Below are 27,607 nucleotides of genomic sequence, written 5' to 3' on the forward strand. Positions count from 1 at the left end.
AAAAAAAACCCACGCATATCCGCCTCTCCTCCGTCTCGAAATCTCAGTAAATAAATCTTCTTTTCCTGTGGCACATTTCATCGTCGGGGTCTCCACTTTCACATGAGCCTCATGAGCAACATTCAGATCTCGACTGTGATCTTTTTGGCTTTCGTGACGGTTGGTTGTGTTGCAGAGCATCTGGCCCAGAACATCTCTAAGTCACACATGGAGACATGTCAGTACCTGAGGGAGGAGTTACAGCAGATGACCTGGCAGGCCTTCCTGCAGGAGGAGGTGGAGAGCTACCAGAACAAGGTAACCCGTTCGCAACCACACACCACAGCAGATTTACACTTATCAAATCCATTGTTTTCAAGCAGCTAACCCATTCTCTTGCCTTTTATGTCTTAGCCCCGGGAAGTCATGTGGCAGCTGTGTGCTATCAAAATAACAGAGGCCATTCAGTATGTGGTGGAGTTTGCCAAGCGCATCGACGGCTTCATGGAGCTCTGTCAGAATGATCAGATAGTGCTGCTGAAAGCAGGTATGACAGCCTGTCAACATGGCCCTGCTGCCGTCAAACTCACCCACACCAACCAAGCACCACCACCACCACCACCACCACCCCCCTCTGGCATTGTCACAAGGGCGTAGCTGACCTGACTGCACAAAAGCCTCCTCTTTACACGCACAGACAGTGTCACAGAAAGGAGACCCCACCCTGCCTGTCTGTCTCTGTCGCTCTCTATTCTCCTCTGCTCATTACATACAGTACTTAGCAGGGATGGACACAGTATTAGATAAGCAGTGTGTTCCTGAGCTCTGATAATACCTATCAAGACGGCTGCCATTTCCTTCATCTCCTCCCTGACACCCACTATGTCTGCTTATTCACAGTGCTCTCATGAAGACGTACTTACAGAATATTTTATGCAGCTATGGCTCAGTGCGCACACTGGCACCTATATTTATCCGCAAATACAAATCCTCTCACAGATACAAACATAGGGCACATGCAGGAAACAAACGCCTCCCCTGGGTCTCTCCCTTAGTATTATTTACATTAGCACAGCCAATACGAATAATAAAGCAAAGACTGAGATCTCTTGTCAGACATGACATTTTAAAGCATCAGCTCTTCCCTCACAGGCAGTAATGGCTCCTGTTACATTTTCTTGATCCTCTTATCCACTCCCACAGAGTGGTACAAATTGTAGGATGGGATATATTCCCTACCTATCTTACTAAATAAAGCCAGAATTATAAAGCTGTGTCGCTGCTGAATGAAGTGCAGTTTTTACCTGGCATGTCGTTATGGAAGAATAGCCTTCTGTTTATGATATTATCATCTGTAGGCATGTTTTGTTTTTTTTCTCTCCCCCCCCCCCCCCCCCCCCCCCCCCCGTCTGACTGCAGGCTTCTTTATTTAAAAGTTGCTTGTGATACTTGTGTTCTAAAAGAAAAAGCACAAAAGCACAATCATGTGTTTTGCATCCCTGACTGATGTGAAACTGTGAGGGAAAACAAAAAAAAAAAAAGAAGCAAAGCTCAGATTCAGCATCTTGTTCCTGTCTGTCTCCACAGGCTCTTTGGAAGTCGTGTTTGTCAGAATGTGCCGTGCCTTTGACTCGCAAAACAACACAGTCTATTTTGATGGAAAGTATGCCGGACCTGATGTGTTCAAGTCATTAGGTAAGTGAAGCGCGTGTGTGCGGGCTTGAATGAGTGTGTGTGTGTGCTCGCATGCTGCCGTGTTCTCGTCGTAATAACCAGAATCAAAGTGTGCGCTGTTGTGCTCTGCACCATGCTAAAGGGTTGGAAGCAAACACGGAGCCCTCATCCCTGCCTCACCTGGCATTGCTGTCTCTGCGACGGTTATTTCTGGTAGAGCAGAGACGTTGGTGAGCTTCTGCTGCATATGGCTCCTGCAACTGTGGAATAAATAAAGCCAGACGGAGCGTCTTTAGGGAGAGTGCTATCAAAACCAACATTGATAGTCTGACATGAAACATTTCAAGCAAAAGCAAATAGCGTTCGTGTTTGACTGCCATGACATTAGGAAGAGTCTCCACTATGGATTTCCTCACATCTCCAGCAGCCTTTTGATGGAGAAAATGTAAAATATGTCCCAAAGTGGCAGTAAAAATGGTGAATTCTGTTTTGTGGGACAAGTTTACTGTTATTTATACCTCCCTGCCTATTTGTGTGCGCGTGTTTAAAGGAGGAACATGTGTATCCGTCCCAGTGTCCTGTGTGTTCTGCACTGAGGGGTCCACAGCGGGGGGAGGCAGAGTGATGGGCTTCCCGAGCCGCGGTGGCATCCGCCTGTCTCTCTCTATCCCCGATAATTGATTTAACTAAAAGCCTCAATAGTGACCTCATTTTGGCTTGCATAACACCACCCAACTGCCAAAAGTGACTCGTCTGGGAGGCAAAAACTCAGTAAAAGCATTGCCTGTTCTGCTTAAGACGCTCCCATGTGCTGTCAGCATGCCGCTCTTTTTTTTCCATTCCTTCCCCCTTCCTCTCCCCCTCCCTGTGTGCCTCTCTCCCAATAAAGATCAAGAGTGAGTGTTGTTCTTTGGTCTTCCTCATCCTAAGCCCTCTCTCTGTGTCCTTTGCTGTGGCAGGCTGTGACGACTTGATCAGCTCCGTCTTCGAGTTTGGGAAAAACTTGTGTTCTATGCACCTGTCTGAGGATGAGATCGCCCTGTTCTCCGCCTTTGTGTTGATGTCTGCTGGTAGGTGTCACTCACAGTGCAAAGGGAGAGAAAAAAAAAAAAAAAGAAAGAAAAAGAGGCAGGCACACATTCACCACGACAAGGAGTTGCTGTTGCCCTCCTGTTTTTCTCTATCAATTAATATCCTCCCCCGGTAGCGCTGCGGCATTACTTTTCACATGAGCAAAGTTGACATTTGGAGACGCCTACATGTGCTCGTAAAAGTCACAAAAAATGTCTTGATTTACCTTTCAGACCGGTCTTGGCTCCAGGAGAAGGTGAAGGTGGAAAAACTCCAGCAGAAGATCCAGCTGGCTCTCCAGCATGTCTTGCAGAAGAACCACAGAGAGGATGGTATACTTACAAAGGTACAGTGCGATGCAGTGCACACTCCATCCATTATCACTGAAAGTGGCTGTCTGCTCGGCATGCTCTACATTTGTAGTAATGTAATCTCCTACTGTTTAGATCTTTATCCACAAGCAATGGGGCTATTTTAGCACATTCATAATGCTACATGAAGTGCATTTTATCAGTCGGGAAGTAGCAATTTATCAATTGTAGCAGCTCCATAATATGAAGTGTCAAGTTTTGCTCGTGCCTGAGCGCTTGTCTCAATATTTACAAGTCTGTTTGGCCCTGTGTGAGCGGGAATACACTGTAGGGAGGAATGTTTTTCACTACCACTACTCCATGTCCTTGCCTCCCTGTGAATCTAAACAGCCTGTCTCCTCTCTCTCCACAGTTGATATGCAAAGTGTCGACACTGCGAGCGCTGTGCAGTAGGCATACAGAGAAGCTCACAGCTTTCAAAGCAATATACCCAGACATTGTGCGTGCCCACTTCCCCCCCTTATACAAGGAGCTGTTCGGATCAGACTTTGAGCAGTCCATGCCCGTTGACGGGTAGCAGCCCTGCCAGGTGCCAGTGTGCCCACCGTAGGGGAATGTGGAGGAGGAATCTGAGACACTTTATTGGTGCCCTGCACAAACCAGAGCGGACAGATGGCACGCTGTTCAACTTCTTCTTTTACACCGGACGGGAGGGCTTAGGGAGTTGATTCTCAAGGTTTACTTTATTGAATTTAGTTCTCTGTCTGGAAGACTTGTGAGACCCGACAGCACGTGGGACATGAAGAGGAGATGGGGACAAATCAATTCTGTCTGGCTGAACTTAACCCTTTTATTGCACATTTCAAAATTTAAGCCAGTGGATATTTTATTCTTTTTTTTTTTTATTGTCAACAGTATTTATTGCATCCCCCTGGTTTTGATTTGTCCATACATCCGACTCACAATTGAATACACAAAAGCACAAGTCAGTTTTGGATAGTACTAATAACCCTACCAATTCAGATTGAACATTTTTGTATTCCAAACGTTTGATTGGCTTAACCCTATCTACTACACTCTATGCCAGAATTAAAACAACAAACTCCTAAAGTGTGCACATTTTGGTCAAGTTCAGCCATGTTCTTTTCTCTTGTGTTCAGCTGTATCTTTTTGGACAAAGTTCCTGGAATGAAAAACTCACAGCAACTTTGAGGGAGGGGTCTGTCGGCATGGTGATGCAATCGGCACCTCTCTGTGGACAATCGTTTCAACAAAAAAAAAGTTTGAAAAAAAAAAAAGAAACCTAGAATTCTGGTAATTCTAATGAAAACGCAATGATTTTAGCTGTCAAAGACTCCATCCACCATTGTTGCATAGTGAAATCATGTAAGGCCATCTGCTATTAATCCTTCTCTGGACAGGTGCCCTGGAGAAGCACAGGGCACCAACACAATGAAAAGGGTCCATTCCACCTGTTTTATAATGTACTACAGGGTATATGGTCATAAGTACTTACTATACAGAAAAAAAGTAATGTTTATAGAATCTATTTTAAATAACATGTATGATATTAGTAGTTAGACCATTCTTAATTGTTGAATTGATAAGGCACTTTTATTTACACCTTTCTTTAATTTAAGACTTGTATATTTACCTAGTGATGTGTTGCATGTGCACAAGAAATACAAGTTGAACCATGGTCACAGAGGCTAGTCCCGGGAGCTGCAGATGAAACTGGTCTGGAAGTGTAAGGGCTTTCTGTTAGGACTGCTCGCTGGTTGGTGGACAAAAGAGGCACCGATGAGAAGGCAGGTTAGAGTCACTCTCATCAGCTGTGTTACCCTGACAACACCTGTCAAAATGCAGCTCTGACACTCCTTTAAGGGAGCAAGCACACACACACACACACACACACACACACACAATATTTCTGTTCTTTCTTGATCAAGTCAAGGTGTTAGACGGTGACATATGCAATATTTGTGATTGTGCTATAATTTTGGTTCTAATTCAACTGTTGAAAACTTCACATTTAATGTAAAGAGCACAAGAAAGGACGAACATTATCACGGGCAGGTCTTACAAAAAGCTGGAATATCCCCGGGTTTAGAGCACACATAGACTGTAATCCAACTCTTCCATCTAGTGGAAGGTAAAAGACACAGCAAGCAGGCTAAGAGCCTAACAAAGAAACAGGGTCTAATCTAAAAGCACATTTATGAGCCTCTATCAAAATGTTTTTGTTTTTTTTTGTAATTGTTTTCTGTTGTTGTTTTTGAGTGACTTTATCTGCCTTCTCAGCAACAGCCTCAGCCCAGCTACGCCACTACAGGGCACAGAAGGAACAGTGAAGGGGGGGGAGGGGGGAGTGAATATTCAAAGCCTTGTCTGGTAGTAAAGCTTCTATTTTTGTAACACGTTTTGGTTTATAAACTCATGAAAGAGAAGGAGGGAGAGAAAAAGATGTCAGGTAGCACTTAACTATATTCCCGCAATAATTAGACTAGCCGTTGTTTGTATGATTAGGGGAGAAACGTAAAAATGGTAGGACAAGTGCTATTTTCAGAATGCTTTGTTGTTGTGTTTCTGTTTTGTTGAGTGTGTCTTTCTTGTCAGTGTGGTAGTAAAGTGGTTTTTGGACAAAAAAAAAGAAAAGAAGAAAAACCTCGTTGTGCCAAACAGTTAGTCGTTGCTTCCGCTTTCCAGTCTACTCGTCTATTATGTAGAATGGATACCTAAGACATTCCAGCAATCTCAGTAGCGACTTGAAATATCTTTCAAAAAACAACACAAAAAAAAAAGGAAAAAAAAAAAAAGATATCCCTTTAGAAACCCAACAAAGCATGTTAATACATCTGTCACCGACCCCTAACATAGAGTCTAGTTGTTTTGTCTTTTGTTTTCTGTTCGCACACGATCATTCCTCTGCCGTGCAATTTGTACAAGGCGTTGCTGCCTTGTGCTGTCACCCCTCAGGGAAGAGTTTCTTTTGCGCTTTCTGTTCGAGAGGACATTTGTTTGTTACTCATTAGATTTAATTTATGTTGTTTTTGTCAGGGATGTTCCATGAGAAATGGTTGAGGTTTGAGTGTTTTTTTTTTTTTTTTTTTGTATTGACGTCCTTATTGGGGACCTCCAGCCACTCAAAGGCCACTGCGGCCCTACGGTCAAGTTCAACAAAATGTCATTTCGAACAACACAAACCCCCATCACATTTTAAAAAAAAAGCAGTTTTATCAGCACACAGCATATTGTCACACACACACACACACACACACAAAACAAACAGTTTTTGGTTTCAAATGGTGTCATCAGGGTCTTTAAAAAATGATAACCCTCTTTGTTAGAAAAACCAAATATTCTTATGCAATACTAAATCTGTTGTGTTCGGGTTGTAGTAGATATGCTGTACCTAAGTAATAATCTTTGTTAAGATCCAATGCTATTTGGATATGCACAAGCCCAGTACGACTAGTAAACCTCAGTCTCCCAGCTAAACAAACCCAGTCTGGAACTCTGCTAGACAATCCAGGTTGAGAGGCTCAGTTTGTGGCCCAGGCAAGAGCAAGCGAAGAGGATGAGGTGTGTATGCTCAGGGAGGTAACAGATAGGCCGAAGAAGCAGCTCGCAGAGCACTCGATCAGATGAATTAATGAGGTCTTTAAAAAAAGTCTCTTCAAAGCACTCATTTGATACGAGGAGGTGGCAGAGCACACTGAACACACAGTGCAGCACTTACTGATCAGGAAAAGGAAAAGAAGGAAGGGATGGAGATTTGGCTGATTTTCTGTTATTTATTTGCAAAAAAAAAACAAAAACAAAGTTTGTGTTTGGAAACCTTTAATTTTTTTGTTTAAATCAAACAATTCAGTATTTTCTCAAACATGATTAGCAAAGGTCTACTACCTACACGGTTCCTGTCTCATGAAATGAAAACGTTGTGTTCGATATAAAACAAGCAATACGCCTTGTGTTTAAAAATTACGGGTCTCTACGGTTCATCCTTTTGAATTGGCTTTCTTCATTCAGCTGATTCAACTTATTCTCAGTCAAAAGCATAAAAAGTAATAAAGCCACTCTGCTCTGTTTTTAATCTTCTGGTATGGTTGTAATATTTGGCAGGATAGCAGAAAATCGCTCCTCAAACATGTGGAAACTTGTGTCAAACTATAAACTGCTCCTCCACACGGGCCTGTAAAGTGATGTCCTTCTGTGTATTATCACTTCTTGATATCCCGATTTAAGTAAGGGATCGATGCTAAGTGTGCGATTCAATCAGTGTATAGTGTTCAGTCAAATGTGCTGGTCCTTCTGTCTCTGCTCTGTTGTCTGTTTTGTAAAAAGCAATAGTGTGTGTGTGAATGTGTGTATGTGTTTGTTCTCACAGTGTGTGAATAAAAATAAACCCCAGACAAGGCTTTAATAATTACAGAGGAACAGGGTTATGTGGACAAGGAGTGGTCTTGATTTTATTTTGGACTTTAAAAAAAAAAAATTCAAAGGGTTTTTTTTTTTGGAAAAGCTGAGCTCAATCCATCCAAACATGATAGGTGTAGGTTTCAAAAAAGCGTGACATACTGCCTTCAACAATTCACAGGTCTGCAGAAAGCTGTGGGGAAACATTGACCGGCTCCACAGTGCAATCACGCTTCACCGTCGGTTTCAGACAGCCAAATCTTCAGATGAACGGTAAATGAATTCTGGACTGGACTAAATTGTGAAAATGAAGTTTTTCTCGACCCTAAATTGTGGAGATCAGCGCTATGTCACGCTTTAAGTTGTGCTGGAGCGTCGGGTGTGTTACCAGGAATTCTAAGTCAGTCATCACATTTGGACAGAACTCATCCTCCAAAGCACAGCTGATAAGGATTTATGACTTACAAATACGTTTTAAGAATATAGTTTAAAAAAAAAAAATAAAGAAAAAAGAAAAGATGAAAAGCAACTTCTAGCCATAATCGAATGTCAAGCAATAATATATGTCTGTGTATTCTTTTCTTTTATCGGATTCTTTTGTGCATAATAGTCTCTGAACATCTGCATGTAAATACACCTCTTATTTATCACTTTTTTTTCTTTTTTTTTTCTTTTGTTGTGTCGATTCTTCCGTGGATTGTTTTTACGTTTCATCTGTATATTTGACCAGTTCTGTTCCCGGGTGGAGAACCAAGAACTCGATGGCCTGTATGATGTATATCTTATTTTCTCTCTCTCTCTCTCTCTCTTTCTCTCTCCCTCATTCGCGGCTGTTTATTCACCATATTTAATGTTATAATTGATCACGTGTATAAAGGTAGCTTTGTAATTTCTGTCTGTATAGGTAAGAGGAAAATACTGCTACTAAGGCCTACCCAGTGAAGATATTTATCTGTTTATCGATTACACCTTATTGTACGATAACTCGGTTTCTAGTTTGCTTCCCTCTTTTAGGATTAGTTTGGTAGAAATAGGGTATGCTGACATTTATTTTGTGTTGCCCTGATGTGTGGTGCTAGGTAAGTTAATTTTGTGAACAAAGTATTGATTCCTAAGCCTAGCCGCCCTATTAGTTCATTCATTTCATTGCATATTAATGTATTATTGATATTAGGACTCAATAAATAATAATGATAATGAAAATGATAGTGGTAAAAATGTACCCGGCCAGTACCTGTATCAGTGTGCTCGTCTCGGGATAAGGCACTTATTTCCTTCTGACTTATAGCAAAGCTAGTATCTGCTAATTAACAAACTATTTAAGGTTGCTTTTTCGGGTTTTTGGAGAAATGCTAATATTCAAACTGAAACAGCAGTATTGTGTTTTTCTTTGTCTGATTGTATAAAAACCACTCACTGAGGCTATAGTTTGTCAGGTTTTTAAGATACTTAATATTTACCTCTTGTGTCTGCATAGTTCTTCACCTGATGCAGGAAAGTGGTGCTTTGATTTGATGAAACAGAGCCTCGCTATATGCTTTTGTTAACCCCCCCCCCCCCCCCCCCCCCCTCCCGTTTTAGACTATCCTGAAAGTGGTTTCCTCATAAACCTTCTTTTTTTTTTTTGCACCACATGAAGTGTTACAAATGTCTATGACAGAATTGCCATTTGAGGACAAAGTTGACCTTTTCTCTCCACTCTGTAGCAAATATCAGTGAGAATATGCTTGCAATAATCTACAACGTATCACACTGAGTGCCTCTCGGTGTAACAAGATGCATACATGGTTCTGATTGTCTTCTTTCTTTCTTTTTTTTTTTTCTTCGTGGTTTTTCCAGACGTGTTCTGAAGTGACAATGTATTTTGTACATGAGGAGGATAAATTCTCACTCGCAGGCTTTTTTTCAGATTCTTTCTTTTTATGTGATGTTGATCATTTTCACGTGGGTTAATGCGTCAATGTTTTTGATGGTCCGTTTCCAGTGTACATGTCACCCCTCACCTTATTTGATGAACATTAACTGGGAAGAAGTTTATTTCATGTCCAACTTTTGAGTCCAATAAATGTTTGCAGATAATATGACAAGAAAAATACACCTGCACTTTTTTTGATCAGGCAAAAACTTACAGGCAATCCACATTTCTGTTAAGTTTTTATTTTCTTCTTATTGCATCAAAGAACAGATTTATTGACGCATTGTATATCAAGTATTTGTATGTGTTTGTAAAAGATGCAAACAACACATCTGGATTTCTTTGGTGTTCTGTGTTCAGTGTACGCTCAGTCAGTCGGGGTAACTTAACATGAAGGGTGGGTGGAGCAGGGGCGGATTCTTCTTTTTTTTTTTTCATGCAAATGCCGTTCCATTTATGGGAAAAGCCCCTAAACTCTGTGTGGTTGTCACAATTTCTAAGTCACACGTTTGCTACTGATGTTATAATGGGGACAGATGATCATGTACCTTTTTATCCAGCTCTTTTGAACTCCTTTTAGCAGGTAGTCTATTCACAAACGTAGTTTTGCTCCTTCTTGTCTGATTCTTAAATATGAAAATAAGTATTTTGATTCATTTTGTAAATACAGCTGTAAAGAAAAATAAGAAATTTAATGTTGTCTTTTAAATACTTTTCATTCTAATATGAATGTTGTTATATTGTACTTAGAAACTGTACCTTTAATATTACCTTTATTAAAAGTGCATTGGACACATCGATTTTAGATGTGCTTTATGTGCTGTTATCCCATAATAAAATTTACCGCTTGTAATGGGCTTTTATTTTCTGGCTCTTATTCTGTCTCTGTCATTCTCTCTTTATCTTCGTCTCATTCTCTTTGAATCAGAACTAATAGTACTGTATATTTTGGAAGACCTTGATGTATTATTACGTGTTACAGTATTTATTTAGACGTAGCCTCTGATCTCCAAATACTTACAGTTCAATAACTCAATACTTACAGCCAAATCTTTTCAAATGACAAAGGAAGTAAGAGTCTCCATTTGTTTTTCCCCACAGTCAAGTGTGTATTTCATTATTTCAGAAAAGATACCAGCCTAAGACATTTTTTCTCAGACATATACTGGAACAGTGCAAATATGATCATTTATTTGTAGTTGAAGCCATGAGATACATATAGCCTATCAGATTCAGATTCTTTATTGAAATTTGATTTGTAGCAGGAGCATACAGAAGAAAACAAACACAAGGACAACAATCTCTGTAAAATCTAAAATAGAACAAAGTTAAACAAGCAGACAACACAACAAAATATAAAAACAATATAAAACATCACAAATAAAATCTGTCCATAGATCAAACCAAAATGGGAATTCTTACCAAGTTAGTAAATTGCAAAGAGGAAGTGTGCAAATGTGCAGTTAAAAGTGTAAAAGACCAACCAAAGGGTTAGTATATTTATTGCAACAGGGACAAATGAGACCTGGAGTCTTTTAGTTTTTCTCACAGGAGCTCTAAAACGACGAGCTGAGGGTGAAAGCTCAAACTCACTGTGAAGTGGGTGATTTGAGCAGACACGTACAGCCTTAGCTCTCCTCAGGACCTGCTGGTTATAAATGGTCAGAAGCCCAGTCTGACACCTCCCTGATGCTTTGCTACTTGTTTTAACAAGCCTTCCACTTAAATTCAGACATAGTGTTCTTGTTAAAGGATTCAATAATCATGATGTCATTATTTTAGTAACAGGTTTTAGTTCTGTACTTTATAAACTATCAGGGCCTACATAGGCTATATCTTACTTGAGTTAGGGAATATTTCATTTCCATTTTATATCGAGCTGGAAATGATATCTTTACATTTACTTACAGGCCCTCTTAGTTAAACTCTGATGAGTGATTATGGGTTCATTTTTTACTTCAATTAAGGATGTTCCTTGCTTGATTTGTTATCAAAATTGCAGCTAAGGTTTATGAAGAACAAACAATGTATGCTTTTAATTCGACAAGAGCAATGTAAACTGAACAGTTTTCATCTAACCCACCTGAGTAGGCTACTGAATGATCGCTTCTTATAACCTACCTTTGAGAAAAGAGAATTGTTTTCAAACAGAAAAGTATGACATAGTCTTCTGAAAACAAAGATATCTGAATAACTTATTTTTCAGGGGGGGCTGGAGCTCGATTACTGAGAACCAAAATAAAACTAAAAACAAAGTATTGTAAGTGGACCTTTTTCAAATACACAGTAAATATGCAGAGCAATTGACGTTAGCGTCCACGAGGGGGCGGTACAACTACAACAAGCGCCTGACCGTCAACATAATTCCACCCGACGAAGAAGAAGGTCAACCGGCAAACGTTTGTAAACATTAGCCAGCAAAGGCTAAATCTTCACAATAACTTAGATGCTGTGATTTCTGAGGGCAAAGAAGCCGTGACAGTAATGGAGCTGGTGTGGTAAGTTGTACTTTCACAGTAAACTTTTGAAGACTGTCACCGTGGTTCATCAACTTACTAAACCAGCGTGGTGTCAGCTGTCAGTGGAGTTAGCACACAATGCTAATAGAAGCATAAAGTATTTATAAAGTATTTGTGAACGACGTGTAGATAACACAAGTCTGAACATGGGACGACATTTACAACATCATTTTTGAGCTGTTTAAAAATATATACATTTTAATTCAAACATACTACAGTCACTGGATTTGTTACCTGTGGATTTTCGGGTTTTGCATGAACACAGTAAAAGTGTTTTCTGTGTATTATTTTATCATGAATGAAATTACACAATTATTGACTGAATTTAAACAAATTAATACCCAACAGTTCAGGATATTCACTCCAAAAACTACAGTTTACACCTCTGTGTCATAAATCCCTATAAAAATATGTCCTCAATCTTTTATTATTATTATCTTTTTAACAACTTTATTTTCAATTTTTCATATTGTTACATCAAAATCAGATGAACATTCACAGCAAGAAATTGTTAACCCTTATCCCACCCCCCCTCCAGTTGGCATCCCCACATAAATACACAAACCTTTAGACAACAAGGCATCAATACATCGAGGGTGTATTAACACGTAAGCACTCATACATAGAACAATATTCATCTAGATCCTCTTAATGATAGCGATATATACGTTGTTGCCACAGAGACAAAAAGGAATTAGATAGACAATAACAATAACACAACAATAAGAAACAACAACAACAACAAAAAATCATCGGACATACAATCACAAAATTAACCCAAACTGGCATGTTTACATTATGCTACTCGTGGTACCAATATTCTAAACCCTTCAGGAGAGAGGGTAGGTAACAGCTCCGACAACCATAATCAAAGTCTCCCAACTCAACAGTCACAGAGCCGATATATCATCTCAGGTTAAAGATAGGCCTCTGACGTGTGTGATAAAAAGTGACCAGGTTTTGTCATACTTATCTTCCAACCCACGTACTTTATATCTGAGTTTCTCCAGATCTAGTCCCAACATTATTTCTCCGATCCAATGAATATAGGTGGGGGGAATCCTTCCTTTCCTATTGAGCTGTATCAAACGGCGGGCATGTAATGACGCATAAGCAATAGCATTTTTGTGGAGGCGGTGAAACATCAATTCATCATCAACTGCTCCAAAAATAGCTGTTGTTGGGTTGGGAGGTATTGTCCTACCAGATATTGCCGAGAGTGATTGGGAAAACAGATATCCAGAAATTGCATAATGATGGGCATGCTTAGAACATGTGCAACCAAGGAAACAGGAGAATGATGACACCTGGGACAAATTGGAGCCACATTAGGATATAATGTAGCTAAACCTGTCATTAGAGTAATGTCCTCAATCTTTTTTAATCTAATTTTAAGATGGGTAAAATGTATCTATGCATTTAATAGAAAGTTCCTTCATAAAACAGTTTCCAATTTGTACATGGTTTTTTATATGTAAAAGTTTTTTGTTCGGTAATCCAATTGTGCTGTTCGGTCCAGCTGATAGTAACGTAACTTAAAACAAAAAATCACAAATGTTTGTTAGATACTTTGTGATTTTTGGACATTCTTGATGCTCAACTCGTAGAAAAGAAATGTGTCTAAGTTTATGACACATTTATTCGACTCTCTATTTATTCCAGTTAACCATCCACTGAACGTGTGTTTGGTTTATAGAGTGGTAAATAAATAAAGATTAACTTACTATTATAGAGCTATAATAAACAGAGCTACATGTTTGTTGTAACAAAAAAAAGTATGCAATCATTTATGACAATTTGAAATTATTTATCCTCGTGTGAAATTAATTCTAATTGGTTAAACAGAATAAATGCTTAGGCCGTTATTGATGCTTCAATAGCTAAATGTTTGAGATTTGAGATGCTCTTTCTACTGATGATGCTTTAGCCAACAGGTCTCTGGTGGATTTGTTAGTCATCTGAGCAAGTGTGGTTGAGACGAAACCCAGACTTCTTTCTGAATAGTGTCATGTTTTACAGCCTCGTCGTGTTTGTATACTTTATATTTTAACTCAAAGTAATGGTTGAATGTTCGGGCACTGCATCCTTTAATGTCATGTGTGTTTTCTCATTTTGAATGTAAGGGAGGATCCTCCAGTCCCTGATGCTCCTTTCTTTACCAGGGATCTCTATGACAAATATTCACTTGCGCCTAACATCAGAGAGCTATGGTCCTCTCTCCAAAGGTTTGTCAATAAAGTAACATATCAAGAACTACAACAGTTCTGGGATATATTTAAAAGACGAACTATTGAGGGTTTATCTAACAGGATCTTTTCCTCTCTTTTTATCCTTCCCCCAGTCCTGTAGAAAATTCCAACATTAAACACGAGGGTGATGCTAGTGCTGCCAGAGCTTCTTGCTTTTCCACCAAAGAAGAAGTTGCAGAGTTTAAAGACAACAGTAACATCAGCCAGGAAGAGTCGTGCTTGTACAGTGATGATGGAGAGGACAATGTGGACAATGAAGCAAAGGAGGCAGATGATGCTTTTCCTGATCCCAGACTGCCCTACCCGTGTTTGTCCAGTCTGTCCAGCAATATGCACAGGGCATATCTCGATTGTTTGATCAAAAAGAAAACGAGGGATACTCCACAGGTAACAGCATTCACTCATTCGTGGTATTTTATGTCTTTTTTTCATGCTTCAACAACTAATCTGCTCTAACATTTCAGGCCTTACAGGCACGAGTGAACACTGAAGTAATGGAGTTCACGAGGTACTTACAGGATGTCGCCAAAATATGTGCTGACGACTACTTCTTCATGTCACAGGGAGCCAGGCAATATTCAGAGGTAATGATACTACAAAGATCCAACCTGTCGTCACCTCTGGGTATAAATGTGTTACAACAACTGATTTATCTTTCAGGATTTCTTCCGGGGCTGTTTGGAGTGCATCAAGACATATCCTCAGCTCTACCAGATCCATGAGATGACTAGTTTGACAGGGGGGACGTTCAACCCAGGGCTCACGCTGACCTTTGAAAAACAGCTGCTAATCATGGTAATGTAGTTTACCAGTCATGCGATCACACAGGTACAATTTAAGTCTCTAAAGTGTAGGATTAACACTTCACATTTTTCATTTGTTCATTAAGGCCACTGTCCAGTTTTCTATTGAACCTTTTAACATGAAGTGGTGCGTTGTGCAGAATCAGCCTTTGTGATTTGTTGATTCACTTCCCTAATTCCCATCTTTGTACCCTTTTATTTCTCCAGGGCAATGTGGATATTACCGACCACAAGATAGTGCCTGCTGATGCGCAGCTTGCATCGGATTATCAGAGTGTTTCATCAGAGAATCCTCCAGCTAAAAAAGCTAAGGACATGCACGCTGTAAGCAATTGTCTCGCTTTTTTAATTACTCTGATTAAAAAAAGAGTCACAAAGGTTTTTTACTGCTAGAATGGGATTCATGACCGCAGGTCTATTGTAACTCCGTTTCAGCTCTTGCAGTTTTCACAAAAGACACCAGAGGGTGTTCACGTCTTGCTCAGCAAAACCAGTGCTAATTAAGTTTCTGAAACATGGCACAGTCACAGCCAGTACTGTCGAGGGTCCAGTTTATTGCATGAAGTTGTGTGGTTAGTTTTGTGGATTTGAACCATACAGTAGATTTTCTATTAACGTGACCACATCCCTTTTTTTTTTTTCTCTACAGACAATCAGTGATGATAGTAACGCCCAAACCCTGTGTGATCGCTATGAGCCCCAAGTGTGTCTGACTCGAGATGCTCTTGTCAGGCTGCTAGACAACCATGGCCCTGGCTTTGGAGAGCAATGGGAACTGCCTGTTTGGGTTAAATGCAAACAAGAGAAAGGTACGGCATCATAATTCCTTTTATGAGGGGGGGGGGGGTTCCTTTTTTTAAGAATGAACATTTCTTCTTAACTGTATTTTTCTTTATTTTCAATAAAAGATGCATCCATTTCATTTAAACCTACCAAATAGCAGAATAGGAAAAAAATAATAGAATCTCAAAATGCAGATCAATACATATATTATACAAGATCATTGCATTCAATATAAAACAATTCATTGGAAGTACACATACAGATTTGCTTGTCTCTGTTACTGGGAGATTTGAATCCTATTTGTTAAAGAAATACAGTAGTAAGGAAATGTGATATCTCACATCGTGTATTGACACTGTGTAGCCTCGCGGTGGCACTGTTTCACAAATTCTTTGTTTCATGTGTCTTATTTACAGGCAGCAGTCAGAAGAAGACTGTGTATGTAGACTCTCCACTTTTGAAGACTGAAATGACAGTGAGGGAGAGGAGTCACTTCTTCCACGAGGAGAGTTTAAAGCGTTCCTTTAATAAGAATGGAAGTAAAAATATTTTCCATGTAATGACAGAGCTTCCTGCAGGCGAGCAGCAACTCTCACAGGTATGTTGCTAACATGTGGATATGATGCTGTACCTGGAATCATGCACTTAACTCTTTTTTTTTCACCAGAATAATTCTTTATTTGTGTTTTTGATAGGAGAATTCAAAAAGGGAATTAGTGTCTTTTGAAAGTGGTCTTGACTTTGATGTGGATCTCACTAACCTGGAGACATTTGGGGAGACCGTGTCGACTAAAACCTCCAAGTTGAAAAAGATGCAGACTGAGCAGGATGCATCCATAAGTAAAAAAGCAGCTATTACCTCTCCTTTAAGTAAGAGTAAAAGGTCAGCGGAGAATCTTGTAAGTTGCAGCAGTTCACAAGAAGAGATGGACGTGTCTTTGACGGAAATGAACGATCACACAACAGAGGAGACGACTCAGCCAGTTGTGTGTGATGTCACTGAGCCAAAAACTGAACTTATGAGACAGGACTCTGCTCAGGAAAGTGACAAAGACCTCATTTTTGCGGAGGACTCGGATGATGAGAAGCTGGTCATTGATGACCTTGTGTCTCCTGCCAAAACCCCCTCAACACAAGCTAAGCCTAGAACCGCACCGTGCTCTGCAGACTCCCTGAGCACACCTGTCTCTGAGCATGGATCTGCAAACTCGGAGTCATCTTCCCCTCAAAAAGGTAAAAGGCAGAGGCGACAACCCAAAAGAACAAATGCAGCACCCGAGTCTGGTGACCAGCTGGGTGAGATCCTGCGCATGCAGACAGCTATGTTCAACACCGCTAATGACACAGCAAAACAATCCACAACATCTCCAGAGACCAAGACTCCAACCCAATGTACGGGAACCCCAGCCCACTCCCACCAAACATCTCTGGTCAAGCCCTGTGTGACCTCATATTTGGAGAGAAGCCAGAACCAGGAGAGGGAGACCTGCACTGCACCTCAGGAATCTACACCTGCAGCCAAGTTTACTTCTACAGAGCGCAAAAGTTAGTGTCAAATAAATTTCACATTTTTAGGATTTAAGTTGTTTATGTGCGTGGTTAACATCTAACATTGTGGCCCCGACACACAGAAATACTCTCAGAAGACCTGCAGGCTGGGGCCGAGGACGAACAAGACTACGAGCCTCCAGAGGAAGGCAACCTGCTCTATAAGCTCTACAGTCTGCAGGATCTGTTGCTCATGGTGCGCAGCTCTGTTTCACTGACCCATTCCAGAAATGTTCGCTCTTCCCAAAACCAGGTAATAATAATATCTTTATTCATATCATTCTTTGAAAAAACAAGTTACAAAGTGCTTTACATTTGACAAAAAATTTTAAAACACACCCTTACAAACCAGTAAATAAGACCCAAACAGAAGTACACAACAACAACAACGACGACGACACTGAGTTTGCCACTTTTTGTGAGCAGTCAAGCTTTAGAAGAAGCTAGTAGGACCCTGCTGGAGGATGTCAGGCAGGGATGAGGCTCATAGGGAGTTAGCAGATAACAGTTAAAGGGTGGGGCCTTGCCATCTAAGGCTTTAAAATCAAGCAATAAGATCTTTAAATCAATTCATAAAGTCACAGGTACATTATAGTCTTCACACATCCTTAATCATTCAGAGTTTCATTTTACATTTTCAGGTGTCAACTGCTCTCTTTCTGACATTTCTTTTCTCCCTTTCACAGTTTGTGCCAGTGCATGTCCTGCCAAAGCTTGAGTACCAGTTGTGTTATGGTGTTGAGTGTTTAAGCAGCAGTGAGGCCTGTCAGCTGTGGACTGAGACTACGCTCCACTCCAGCACTGTCTCCTACATAGGTAAGATGTTTCTATTCCTTTAAAAAGCATTTGGAAATCAAGAAAGTAATGTTCCAAACTACTCTCAGCATTAGTTTCCATGTGGAGTTTTTCCCTTTGTCTTTAATTTTCAACATAATTGCCAGGAAAGTAGTCACAATAGTATTTATGTGGATTAAACAGAAAGAGAAAAAGTTCTCTCTCTTTCCCTCTTGTCCACATGGCAGATCCTCCCACAAACCCACGGAATAGTCTTTAGATGACTCACCGCCCTGCTGTGACTGTGTACTGATTGAGTTTACTTTGTTGCCATAGCTACAGTCATGCTTGATTGTGGGGAATTACAAAGAAAGCAGTGTGCCGAGCTCAGCTAAATGCTGTTTTCAACATCAGTTAGTCTCTCCTAATGCTTATTGTCGACTTACACATGCTCCTTAACTGGAGTGTAAGATTCACAAGAGACTCTTCCTTTTTGTGCTCTAGGTTTATTGATTAGTTGAGCAGTTTGTGTGTTTGCTGGTAAACGTAGGTCATCCTCTACCCAGGAGCCCCTACATATCACCCTTCTCTAAGCTGTGTTCTGTAAACTGACACACTGACAACATCAGTACAACATGTTTGTATTCTGTTTCTACAGTTAACATCACTGCTATGAGACGCTGTTCAAAAAATGTGGACATCTCCCTGAATCAAAAGTATTAAGCTCCGACAGTTTCATAAATGTCTCATTTATTGAGCTAATGTTTAAGAGTGTGTGAATGGTGTTACCCCAGAACTGGTCAGTCGAATGATTCAAAAACACTAAAGGAGTCACGACCAGAGGTGCGGTTAGGGAAGTCTGTAGACCAGCAGGGCGTAAGACAGCATTTGGTCAGTCCTCCTTCTCAGTTAGAGGCCCACAGATTTGGAATACCCTCCAGTCAGAAATCAAAACATTAACTGACTCCAAAGCTTTTAATAACAAGGCGAAAACAACGGTTTAAACAAAGGCAGATCTGCAAACACTAAACTACACATGGAATATAGCACAGCCTGTTTTCCTTTTCTTTTCTCTTTGTTTGTTCATAGTTCTTACTTCTCATTCTTAGTCATTATCATCTCTCTGCCTGTCTATGTATGCTTTACTGTTTGTTTTTATGCATCTATGTGTCGCTGCTTATCTGTGTCTGCTGCAGTCAGTTTTTATGTCTGATTTACAGTGTTGTTGTATCATGTGTGTTATTTCCTAAAAGTCTAACCAGGGGCAAGGACTGCAAATTAGCCATGGCCAGAAGTCCAATATACATTGCATCAACAGATGTGCTAAATTGAACATGTAGGATTATGCTATGGGAGCAGCTGATCAAAGACTTCCTTCTATGCTTAGTGGATCATGGTTCAGCATGTGGTTTATCATGTGGCTCTTCTATTTGAGTATTTCTGGCTGTGGTTGCAGGCTCTGAAACAGTCCATAAGTGAAGGAAGCCACTGTTGAAATACGCAGGATTAACAATCATGAGTGGGAGGCAGCGAAGGAGACAGGACCAACAAGCATTTCCTACCTCCCACTCAAGCTTGTAACAATGCTGGCAAACCATCACAGACTAATTACTTTATAAGCACCATGAATGGCATTGATGATGAAGTGACGCCCCTTGATGTGTGCGCTCATTAGCTCTTGTTCTTTTCCCGGTGTATCTCTCACCCTCCTTTGTCTTGTCCCTGTAGCTCACATCAATGCGTTCACATCAAAAGTAGCTCTGCTGAGAAAGCTGCCTGACGCCTGGAAACAGAACATCTCGTGTGGGTTCAAGTGAGTGTCATTGCTACAGATGTGTGCAGATGATTAGGATTTAGGTGAATCACCCCTCTCTGATTAAGTTACTACAGGAAATGTTTTCCTTTGGGAGCCAGTCAGTATGTTATAAATAATCCAACCTATTGGTCTTCTGTAGCTGTCAATGAATGGTTTTGTCATCTGAAATGGTGTTGAGATTTTACATTTCTGCCCAAGTAGGGAAGCTTTGACGTGGTGATTTCTCTTTTCAATCCACAGGCCTTCCAAGTCACTCAATATCCTGCACCACCTCCTGAAAAAACTAACTGGGTAAGCTCTTCATGACATACAGCATCTTTCTGTAGATTATTTGTTCTAAGCCCCCAACAATCATTTTGTAAATATACATTATCTTTAAAGACCGTTAGGTAAAAGTCTAGCTTTGAATATTTTGACCTAATTTCCAAGCTTTTCATGCACAGTCAGGTCTGACAGACATCCTCAAGCTAAAAATGTGACGTTAGTCTGCCCTCATGTTTGTGTTGGAAAATTACTCAATGCATTGCTTAACAACACAATACACGCATCACCTTTTGCTTCCTTAAGAATCTATTCACCTACCTTCACCTACAAAGAATCCCTGAGAGTGCTACAACATGTTTCAGTGGGTGGAGTTTGACGTTAACACACCATCAATGTCTTGATTTGTGTTGTTTTTTTCTTTGTAGGCTAGAAGAAGGACAGTACCTGATTACACACGAGGCTGGTAAACCCTTTGTTACCTTATTAAAAGAAGCTAAGGGAAATGTGAGTCGGGGGTCTTACAACCTGCAGCAGGCCCACAGCACTGTCCCGAAGCTCCCAGCCTCTGACCTTGCACCCTGGATACCTGTTGATCCAGCAGTGGTGCTTCCCTTTCATCTGAAGCATGGCCGTGTCCCCTGCACCTTTCCTCTAACACCCATGTTGAAGGTTTGTACCTTGTATATGAAACTGTAAAACAATTAACAGCAATGGTCATGTCAGGGAAAAATTTATTATTAAAAAGTGTTTATTGGTTAAAGTGTGAACGTCCACACCTTTTATTAGACATGTGTACACACACACACACACACACAGGGATTCTCCAAAAGCCAAGATCACAGTCTCCCACTAAGTTGTGGTAAGTGCAAAGCCCTCTGCCGTTCTCGTAACTGACAGGCTGAACCAGCAAACCACTGCATAGTTTGAATGCACAAGCCCAAAACCAACAAAACAGGGACAAAAGAGAGCAGAGCAATATCAACAGCAGCTCAGCAGGTTTGAATGGAGTTCGCACTGCAAGATTCATCGGATGCCTGTCTGACATTCTTCATAGCAAAGACATCAACATATGTCTTGACTCTTCAAACAGTAAATGAAACAAGTTTTCAACTGTGCATTTCTATTGTAAACCCTTACCTTTGACCTTTTGACTTTTTAGAATGTACATAACCTTGCGTCATGCTTTGTAGAATTTAGCCCAAGTTACTTGAAGATATTAAAATGTCGACCTTCCTTTTCTCCTTCCAGACAAAGTATAGCCATGGAGCTGGACAGGCGAACAACAACCAGAAAACAGGAGGTAAAAAGAAGAAGAAACGAGCAGCGAAACGTAAGAAATATATTGAAAGGCTAATTGAGAAGTCCATTTGAGAGGATTTAATGTCAATATCATTTCACATCATGTTAGGTCAGTCAGAGGAGGAGCTGGACCTGTACTAGAAAGAAAGTTAATGACTGTCTGTGATTTCAATCTGGAAAAACACTGTGACCTTAACTATGAATGCTAATGCACTTTCAATGTTCAGAATCTTTGTATTTTTTGTGGGAAAATAACTTTTTGTTTTTTTTAAGTTTTGTAAAAACTGAGACAATAAACTCTGAGACAATAAACTCTTTCCAAGTTCTCATGTATGAGTGTAATTATTGCTCAATAAGTGAATGTGTTTTTTCTTGCCTGGACTGTGTTCAGGTAGGATTAGACATCACCCTCAAAATTCCCCCCTGAAGGAACAGAGCTGTGTGTAAACTTTGAACAAAGCTTGAGGAGTGCACGCCTCCAGTGGCTTCTTGTGGAACAGGGTGGAGTCAACATGGGCTTGAAAAGGGGGAGGAAATCTGAGTCAGAGGAGGTGAAAAGGGGAAGTGTTTTCCTCTGTCTGAAAAGTTAAACCCAACACACTTCCATTCCACTTACACATTACCCGGACAAATCTGCATCATCCCAACTTCTACAGCCAAGGTAAGTTCAGTCTAACTATGTAGGATCATGCAAAACAAACTAGCTGAAATTGTTATTGAGTGAGCTTTATACTTCTGGAAGGTTGAAAGGGATTTTTTAACATACAGCTATGAGTCATGACAAGTATTTTCCACACAGTCTTCATTCAGTCTGTGTACAGATGTGTTTTCTTGAGGTGAAGTGAAAAATTAACTCCTGAGCTCTCTAACCATTTTCCTTGTGTGTGTATACATATGTACTCAGTTATCATGCCAGAAGGGAGCACAGGAGCCATTTTTCAGGGTGTGTCTCCTTTGGGTTCTCTTAAGGATGTCTTGACAGGCTGAATGAGGATTTGAAAGAGTTGGTGAATTGTCAGAAGTATCCAACCATCGTTATAGAAATGTCCTTGAATGTGATTTGACAAAGCAGAGACACAGAAGGAGAAACTAAGTTCAGTCTCTTAAGATGACTCAGTGTTTCCATAATCAACAACTTCAATGAATGAAGTTCTTCTACATTTATTTCAATTAAGAAACTATTCCTCAGTGGTTTTAAGTGATTGTATCTTAAGACAAAACAAACATGACCTCTATCTAAAGGTGCGCATGATAAAGAAGAGTCAGTGATAGGATTACACTGATTTCATTACAAGACGTTATGATGCTCAATCTATCTTTATTCGTATAGTGCAATTTTTTTTTTTTTTTTTAAATGTCATCTCAAGACACTTTAAAAAAAGAGCAGGTCTAAACTGTACTGTTTTCACTTTTTGCAGGAAAGACAAAATGGCTTTGGTATCAGAGTTTCTGGGACAGATGTGTCTGAACATTGGGGTAAGGTTTAGTTTTTTTTATTGTTTTTCTTTTATGATGTAATTCCTGTTCAGTGCATACCAGATATGATGCATTCTGTTTATTTTAAGATGGTATAATATGTTATCATTCCTCTGAAACCACAGGCCCATGAACCCAAATACCCCACCGTGGTACCTGCTCTTGACTTTGACCCAGTCAAAGATGCTGCCAGAATAGAGACGGCCATCAAAACCAAAGGTACGATACGGAGTTAGTACATGTTGCTCAGAAGAAGAAAAAAAGAGTCTGTGCTTGCTTTTGCAGCTTCTCTGTTCAGATGAGTAGCTGGTATTTTTGAGTCAGCGTCCATGGCTTAAAATGCTTTGACCATACTGGGAACACCTCCAAGTCTGCGCCTCAGTGCTGGCAGAGTTCTGGTCTGTTTTGGCCGACTGACTGAGAGGGATTGGCAAAGGACAGGCGGCTAACTCTTTCAACTTCTTTTTCAGACTAATAAAAAGCATAATCCTCACCTGTTAAAAGTTTTGCCCCACCGTGCAAAGTCGGAGCTACAATGCCTCAAACTTTTTCCCCATCAAAGTCAATTTATGAACCAGCCAGCCCCAGTACACTCTTAAAATGTCACGAGGATCCAAAGCTTAACGTTCTTAAGAGATAAATTTGAGTCCTACTTTTTAAATCTTGAGTTAATATGCATACAATAACTCAGCTAGAAACACTCTTGAATCAGTTTGGCTCTCCAAAACCACAACACAACACAACACATTAATAAAAGTCTTTACTCCTAAATCCTCTTCACTCAGTTAATTCAGAAGCCAGAGGCGGCTGTAAAGCACTTGGATATACATATTTATATCCAAAATATATCTCTATTATGAATAATGTATTGAGTAGTTGTCATTTTGTCTCACCTGCTTACCGTCTGTGTTTATTTTTTTCATTCTGACATTAGGAGTGGATGAGCAGACCATCATTGACGTCCTCACAAAGCGGACCTACTCACAAAGGAGAGAAATTGCTTTTGCATATGAACGGAGTTCAAAGAAGGTACATTCAACCTTAAAAGAAAACACAATTCTCCACAGCTCTAATTATATGATGTCTTTAACAATAATGTAATGCTGGTATATTTGTAGAACATGATCACAGCCCTGAAGGGGGCGCTGTCTGGCTCTCTGGAAACCGTGATCCTTGGACTGATGAAGAGCACGACTCAGTTTGATGCCTCAGAGATCCGAGGATCTATCAAGGTAAACCACGCTGATTGTATCTGTGGAGCTCATCATGTGTGGATTTCCACTGAAGGGTTACACTGCCCTCTACTGGAGAATGTACTTATTGTTGCACCGCTATTATAATCTTCATTGTTTGTATACAAGTACCATGATGGAGAAGTGACAGAGTTGTGTCTCTTTAGGGCTTAGGAACTGATGAAGAAACCCTGATTGAGATTCTGTGCTCACGCAGCAATGATGAGCTGGTGGAGATCAAGAAAGAGTACCGTCAGTGTAAGTACAGAAACATCCAGTCGTACATTTCTATGATATAATATATAATACCTCAGCCATAGCTTGTTGTGCTGTCTGTTTTTATCCTGCACTATAAGGCTTGTGTGTAACCTAGGCTCTCTGCATCCATCAACTGTCTGAAGTTAAATGCTCTTCAACAACTCTGTGATGACTCTGGTGTTGTGCAATGCTATGATGCTATGCTATGATTCACTTAATTTGTTCTTACACATCATTTTGTAACTCGTCCATGTTTTTATCCTGTGCATTTTGGGAAGCTCTTTTAATCTGCCTGTTTTCATTTTGTTTTATTCTATGCACATTCGGTAAAGCACTTTGTAAACTTGTTTAGAGAAGTGCTATATGAATAAAGTTATTATTTCTATTGTTGAGGGAGCTAAATATTGATTATTGATTTCCCACAGTGTTCGGGAAGGAACTGGAAAAAGATGTGTCGGGTGACACCTCTGGACATTTCGCTAAGCTGCTCCTGGCTCTGGTGCAGGTGAAGTTTGTAGTACCAGAATGTGATCATATGAACGCTATAAACAGCAGAGATGGATCTGTCACGAGTCGACTCTTATTTCTTTGCAGACCAAAAGAGCCGCACCAACCTCTGTGGTAGACTACGAAAAAATTGATGAAGACGCCAGAGTAAGTTGTTCAATTGTATCTTTGTTGCTGAAACACAACATGACTCCCCTTTAAGAGAAATTTTATTTTAAATCAATATAAAATGTTTCTTTAACTTAAAGGATACCAATGATGAATGTGGTCAATTGTTCCTAACCAAGAAAAGATCAATGTCAAATTGCTACTTATAATTTTGTACCTTATAAGTCTGTAAGTTTCATAAAGAATTTAAAAAAATAATAACTATTTGGGAGGTTTGGTACTTAGATGATGAAATGTCTGTTGTTTGCTCATGTGATTTAACCCAAAAACATGCTAATTTAATTTATTTCAATTTACCAAACAGCCCATCCCTTCTAATTTTACCCCATCAGTTTAAAAACACGGGAAATTCTGTTCAAATTTGGTACATTTTACTGCAGACTTTGATGATAGTACTGTCCTTAGAATCCTCAATATTTAAAATAAATAACACAACTCTTTAACAAAGTAGTCGTAGTGTTTATTCCTGTTCTGTTAAATCAACTCAGGCACTGTACGACGCTGGAGTAAAGATTAAAGGGACTGATGTGGCAACCTGGATCTCCATCATGTCTGAGAGGAGCGTATCCCACCTGAAAAAAGGTGAGTTGACCTGTTTTCTCTCTGCATTGTTACTCTACTTCATCATTTATCAAACGTGTCCGTCACTAACTGGTCAATATTTGTTCTCCCTGCCTGTTAGTGTTTGAGAGGTACAGGAGTTACAGCCCGTACGACATGCAGGAAAGCATCGTGAAGGAAGTTAAAGGAGACTTACAAGACTCCTTCCTGGCATTAGGTACATTTATCTTTAATAATTTATTCATTTTATAATTAGAATTCCATAATTACACCATGTATCTGTTATTCAAACAAAACAATTTAAGTTGTTAGCCTGTTTTTGTTTTATGAATCACTTTAAAAATACAACAAATCATAAATAATATTTGTGTTTTTGTGGATATTTACTTGATCTCTCTTATGTTCCAGTTCAATGCTTTGAAAACAAACAGCAGTATTTTGCCAACAGACTGAGTCATGCCATGAAGGTAGTAACACGTCTTTTCATTCTTCTTGTTGAAATGTGGCTTTTCTGAGGGCCAGACTGCGTAGCTAGACTTATTTGAACAGATGTCAGAAGCTTGTGAAAGGGAATTTTTTTGCTGCAGGAATACAGAATCCAAAGTTTTGCAAAAGTTGACTAAGGCAGCTGATGTAACACCGTTGTAAGACAAGTTCAGAGCATGCACAACTGAAGTTAGTGCTGACTTGTGCTCGTCTGCTCAGGGTAAAGGAGCCAAAGACAAGATATTGACCAGAATCATCGTGTCACGCTGTGAGGTGGACCTGAAGAAAATCTGCTCTGATTACAAAACCAACTTTGGACAGTCCCTGCAAAAGACTATTATGGTAAGTGAATAATTAATGCTTGACTCTCTTCTATTACTGATTCTTTTTTTCTATCACACAAACCCTCTGACCTGCTTTCTTTCTTTCTTTCTGCAGGAACACACCAAGGGAGACTACCAGAAGGTTCTGCTTGGCCTGTGTGGACCAGACGAGTAAAGTTGAACCATGAGAGTCAAAGGAGAGGTGGGCTATCAGGAATATCACAGTTGAAAACAAAAACAGACATTCCTACTTTTTTTAAAAACACAATTGACTGCGACATTCAGTGAGTTTGATTGATCTTTGTCAGACATGAAGAATCTGAATGAATCCTACCTTTGAAAACACGAAAACAGAAATAAAGTGGCGCTGCTTCAGTGTTGTTCCTTAATTTCTCTCTATGTCCCTACTAGTATGTCTTTACCTGATGTTTACATAGATGGCCATTAGAGGGCGTTATAGTCACATTTAAAGCAACAGCAAACAGCACAGACTGAACTGTCTCAGGACGTTGATATCTGACACTATCTGAACAAATCTTCCTTTTTTTTTTTTCTCGCAATCAAATATTTTATCTCAAATGACATATTTGAAATTGATTATGAGCTTTTTCCTTTTCATGATACTTTGAAAAGAAATAATAAAATATGTGAAAATGTCTATGCAAACAAAGTGTGTTTTATTTGCACTAGGGATGCAAACTGAACTGATTTGCAGCTAATTAAATACAAAACTTGAACTTGAAATGAGTGAGTGCATTCATATTGAAAACTGCAGCTGCAATGTTTGCAAAATTGAATATTTGCATCTTTATTAAAATACAGATATTTATGATCCATTCAGAATGTTCTCATACAAACTATTATAAGAAATCATCCTATTTTCCCCTCACTATGAGGTTCCATCAAGATGATTTAATCATAAGTGTGTTTTTCTGTGTTTGTTTGGTGCTAATATTTTAATTAAAAATGTTAATTTTACCTCTGGCAAAGTTGATTTGCATACCACTAAACAAGCGTCTATACAGTGTGTTTCTGCTGTTTAGTTTGTGGTCTCTCAGGATGAAATAACCACCACAGTGTTGTCAAGGCATTTCTACTGAAGTATAAGAAAAAAAAATGGCCCCAAAAGACGAGATCGGTTCTGCTGATCACAGCGATGAGGAAAAGGATGTGAG

The 27,607-nt window shown here is 39.8% G+C and overlaps 3 protein-coding genes across 4 annotated transcripts in view; all 3 read left to right on the forward strand.

Moving 5' to 3' along the window:
- Nucleotides 1–10,223, forward strand: part of roraa (RAR-related orphan receptor A, paralog a) — a 191,577-nt gene extending 181,354 nt beyond the window's left edge. For both annotated transcript variants that reach the window (XM_061035382.1, XM_061035383.1), the window contains 6 exons: nt 176–297; nt 394–526; nt 1,567–1,674; nt 2,613–2,723; nt 2,958–3,070; nt 3,448–10,223. In XM_061035382.1, the coding sequence (XP_060891365.1) occupies nt 176–297; nt 394–526; nt 1,567–1,674; nt 2,613–2,723; nt 2,958–3,070; nt 3,448–3,612 (752 nt within the window). In that variant the 3' untranslated portion in view covers nt 3,613–10,223. The remainder of the gene's footprint in view (nt 1–175; nt 298–393; nt 527–1,566; nt 1,675–2,612; nt 2,724–2,957; nt 3,071–3,447) is intronic.
- A 1,527-nt stretch (nt 10,224–11,750) lies between these two features.
- Nucleotides 11,751–21,738, forward strand: ice2 (interactor of little elongator complex ELL subunit 2). Its single transcript, XM_061035381.1, has 15 exons — nt 11,751–11,864; nt 14,009–14,110; nt 14,227–14,521; nt 14,599–14,718; nt 14,795–14,929; nt 15,145–15,261; nt 15,587–15,746; nt 16,137–16,318; nt 16,416–17,265; nt 17,352–17,521; nt 17,955–18,084; nt 19,771–19,855; nt 20,099–20,149; nt 20,548–20,791; nt 21,371–21,738. The coding sequence occupies exons 1-15, from the start codon at nt 11,851–11,853 to the stop codon at nt 21,491–21,493; spliced, it is 2,778 nt and encodes a 925-aa protein (XP_060891364.1). The 5' UTR covers nt 11,751–11,850; the 3' UTR covers nt 21,494–21,738.
- A 230-nt stretch (nt 21,739–21,968) lies between these two features.
- LOC132972495 (annexin A2-A-like) lies at nt 21,969–27,090 on the forward strand. The gene is made up of 13 exons (XM_061035384.1): nt 21,969–22,082; nt 22,840–22,897; nt 23,023–23,116; nt 23,832–23,926; nt 24,016–24,129; nt 24,297–24,387; nt 24,813–24,892; nt 24,982–25,041; nt 25,551–25,644; nt 25,745–25,840; nt 26,032–26,090; nt 26,329–26,451; nt 26,548–27,090. Exons 2-13 carry the CDS (start codon nt 22,850–22,852, stop codon nt 26,605–26,607), a joined length of 1,014 nt encoding a protein of 337 aa, XP_060891367.1. The 5' UTR covers nt 21,969–22,082; nt 22,840–22,849; the 3' UTR covers nt 26,608–27,090.
- The last annotated feature ends 517 nt before the right edge of the window (nt 27,091–27,607 follow it).

Source organism: Labrus mixtus, chromosome 4 (assembly GCF_963584025.1).
Source record: "Labrus mixtus chromosome 4, fLabMix1.1, whole genome shotgun sequence".
Taxonomy (NCBI): domain Eukaryota; kingdom Metazoa; phylum Chordata; class Actinopteri; order Labriformes; family Labridae; genus Labrus; species Labrus mixtus.

What these genes read in the sequence shown, in the direction of transcription:
- ice2 (XM_061035381.1), top strand. An exon ending in TACTTCTACAGAGCGCAAAA is followed by an intron (nt 17,266 to 17,351) that starts GTTAGTGTCAAA and finishes CCCGACACACAG; the next exon opens with AAATACTCTCAGAAGACCTG. An exon ending in AACATCTCGTGTGGGTTCAA is followed by an intron (nt 19,856 to 20,098) that starts GTGAGTGTCATT and finishes TTCAATCCACAG; the next exon opens with GCCTTCCAAGTCACTCAATA.
- LOC132972495 (XM_061035384.1), top strand. Translation starts at nt 22,850, where the DNA reads ATGGCTTTGGTATCAGAGTTTCTGGGACAGATGTGTCTGAACATTGGG. An exon ending in AAATTGATGAAGACGCCAGA is followed by an intron (nt 25,042 to 25,550) that starts GTAAGTTGTTCA and finishes AAATCAACTCAG; the next exon opens with GCACTGTACGACGCTGGAGT. An exon ending in GACTGAGTCATGCCATGAAG is followed by an intron (nt 26,091 to 26,328) that starts GTAGTAACACGT and finishes TCGTCTGCTCAG; the next exon opens with GGTAAAGGAGCCAAAGACAA.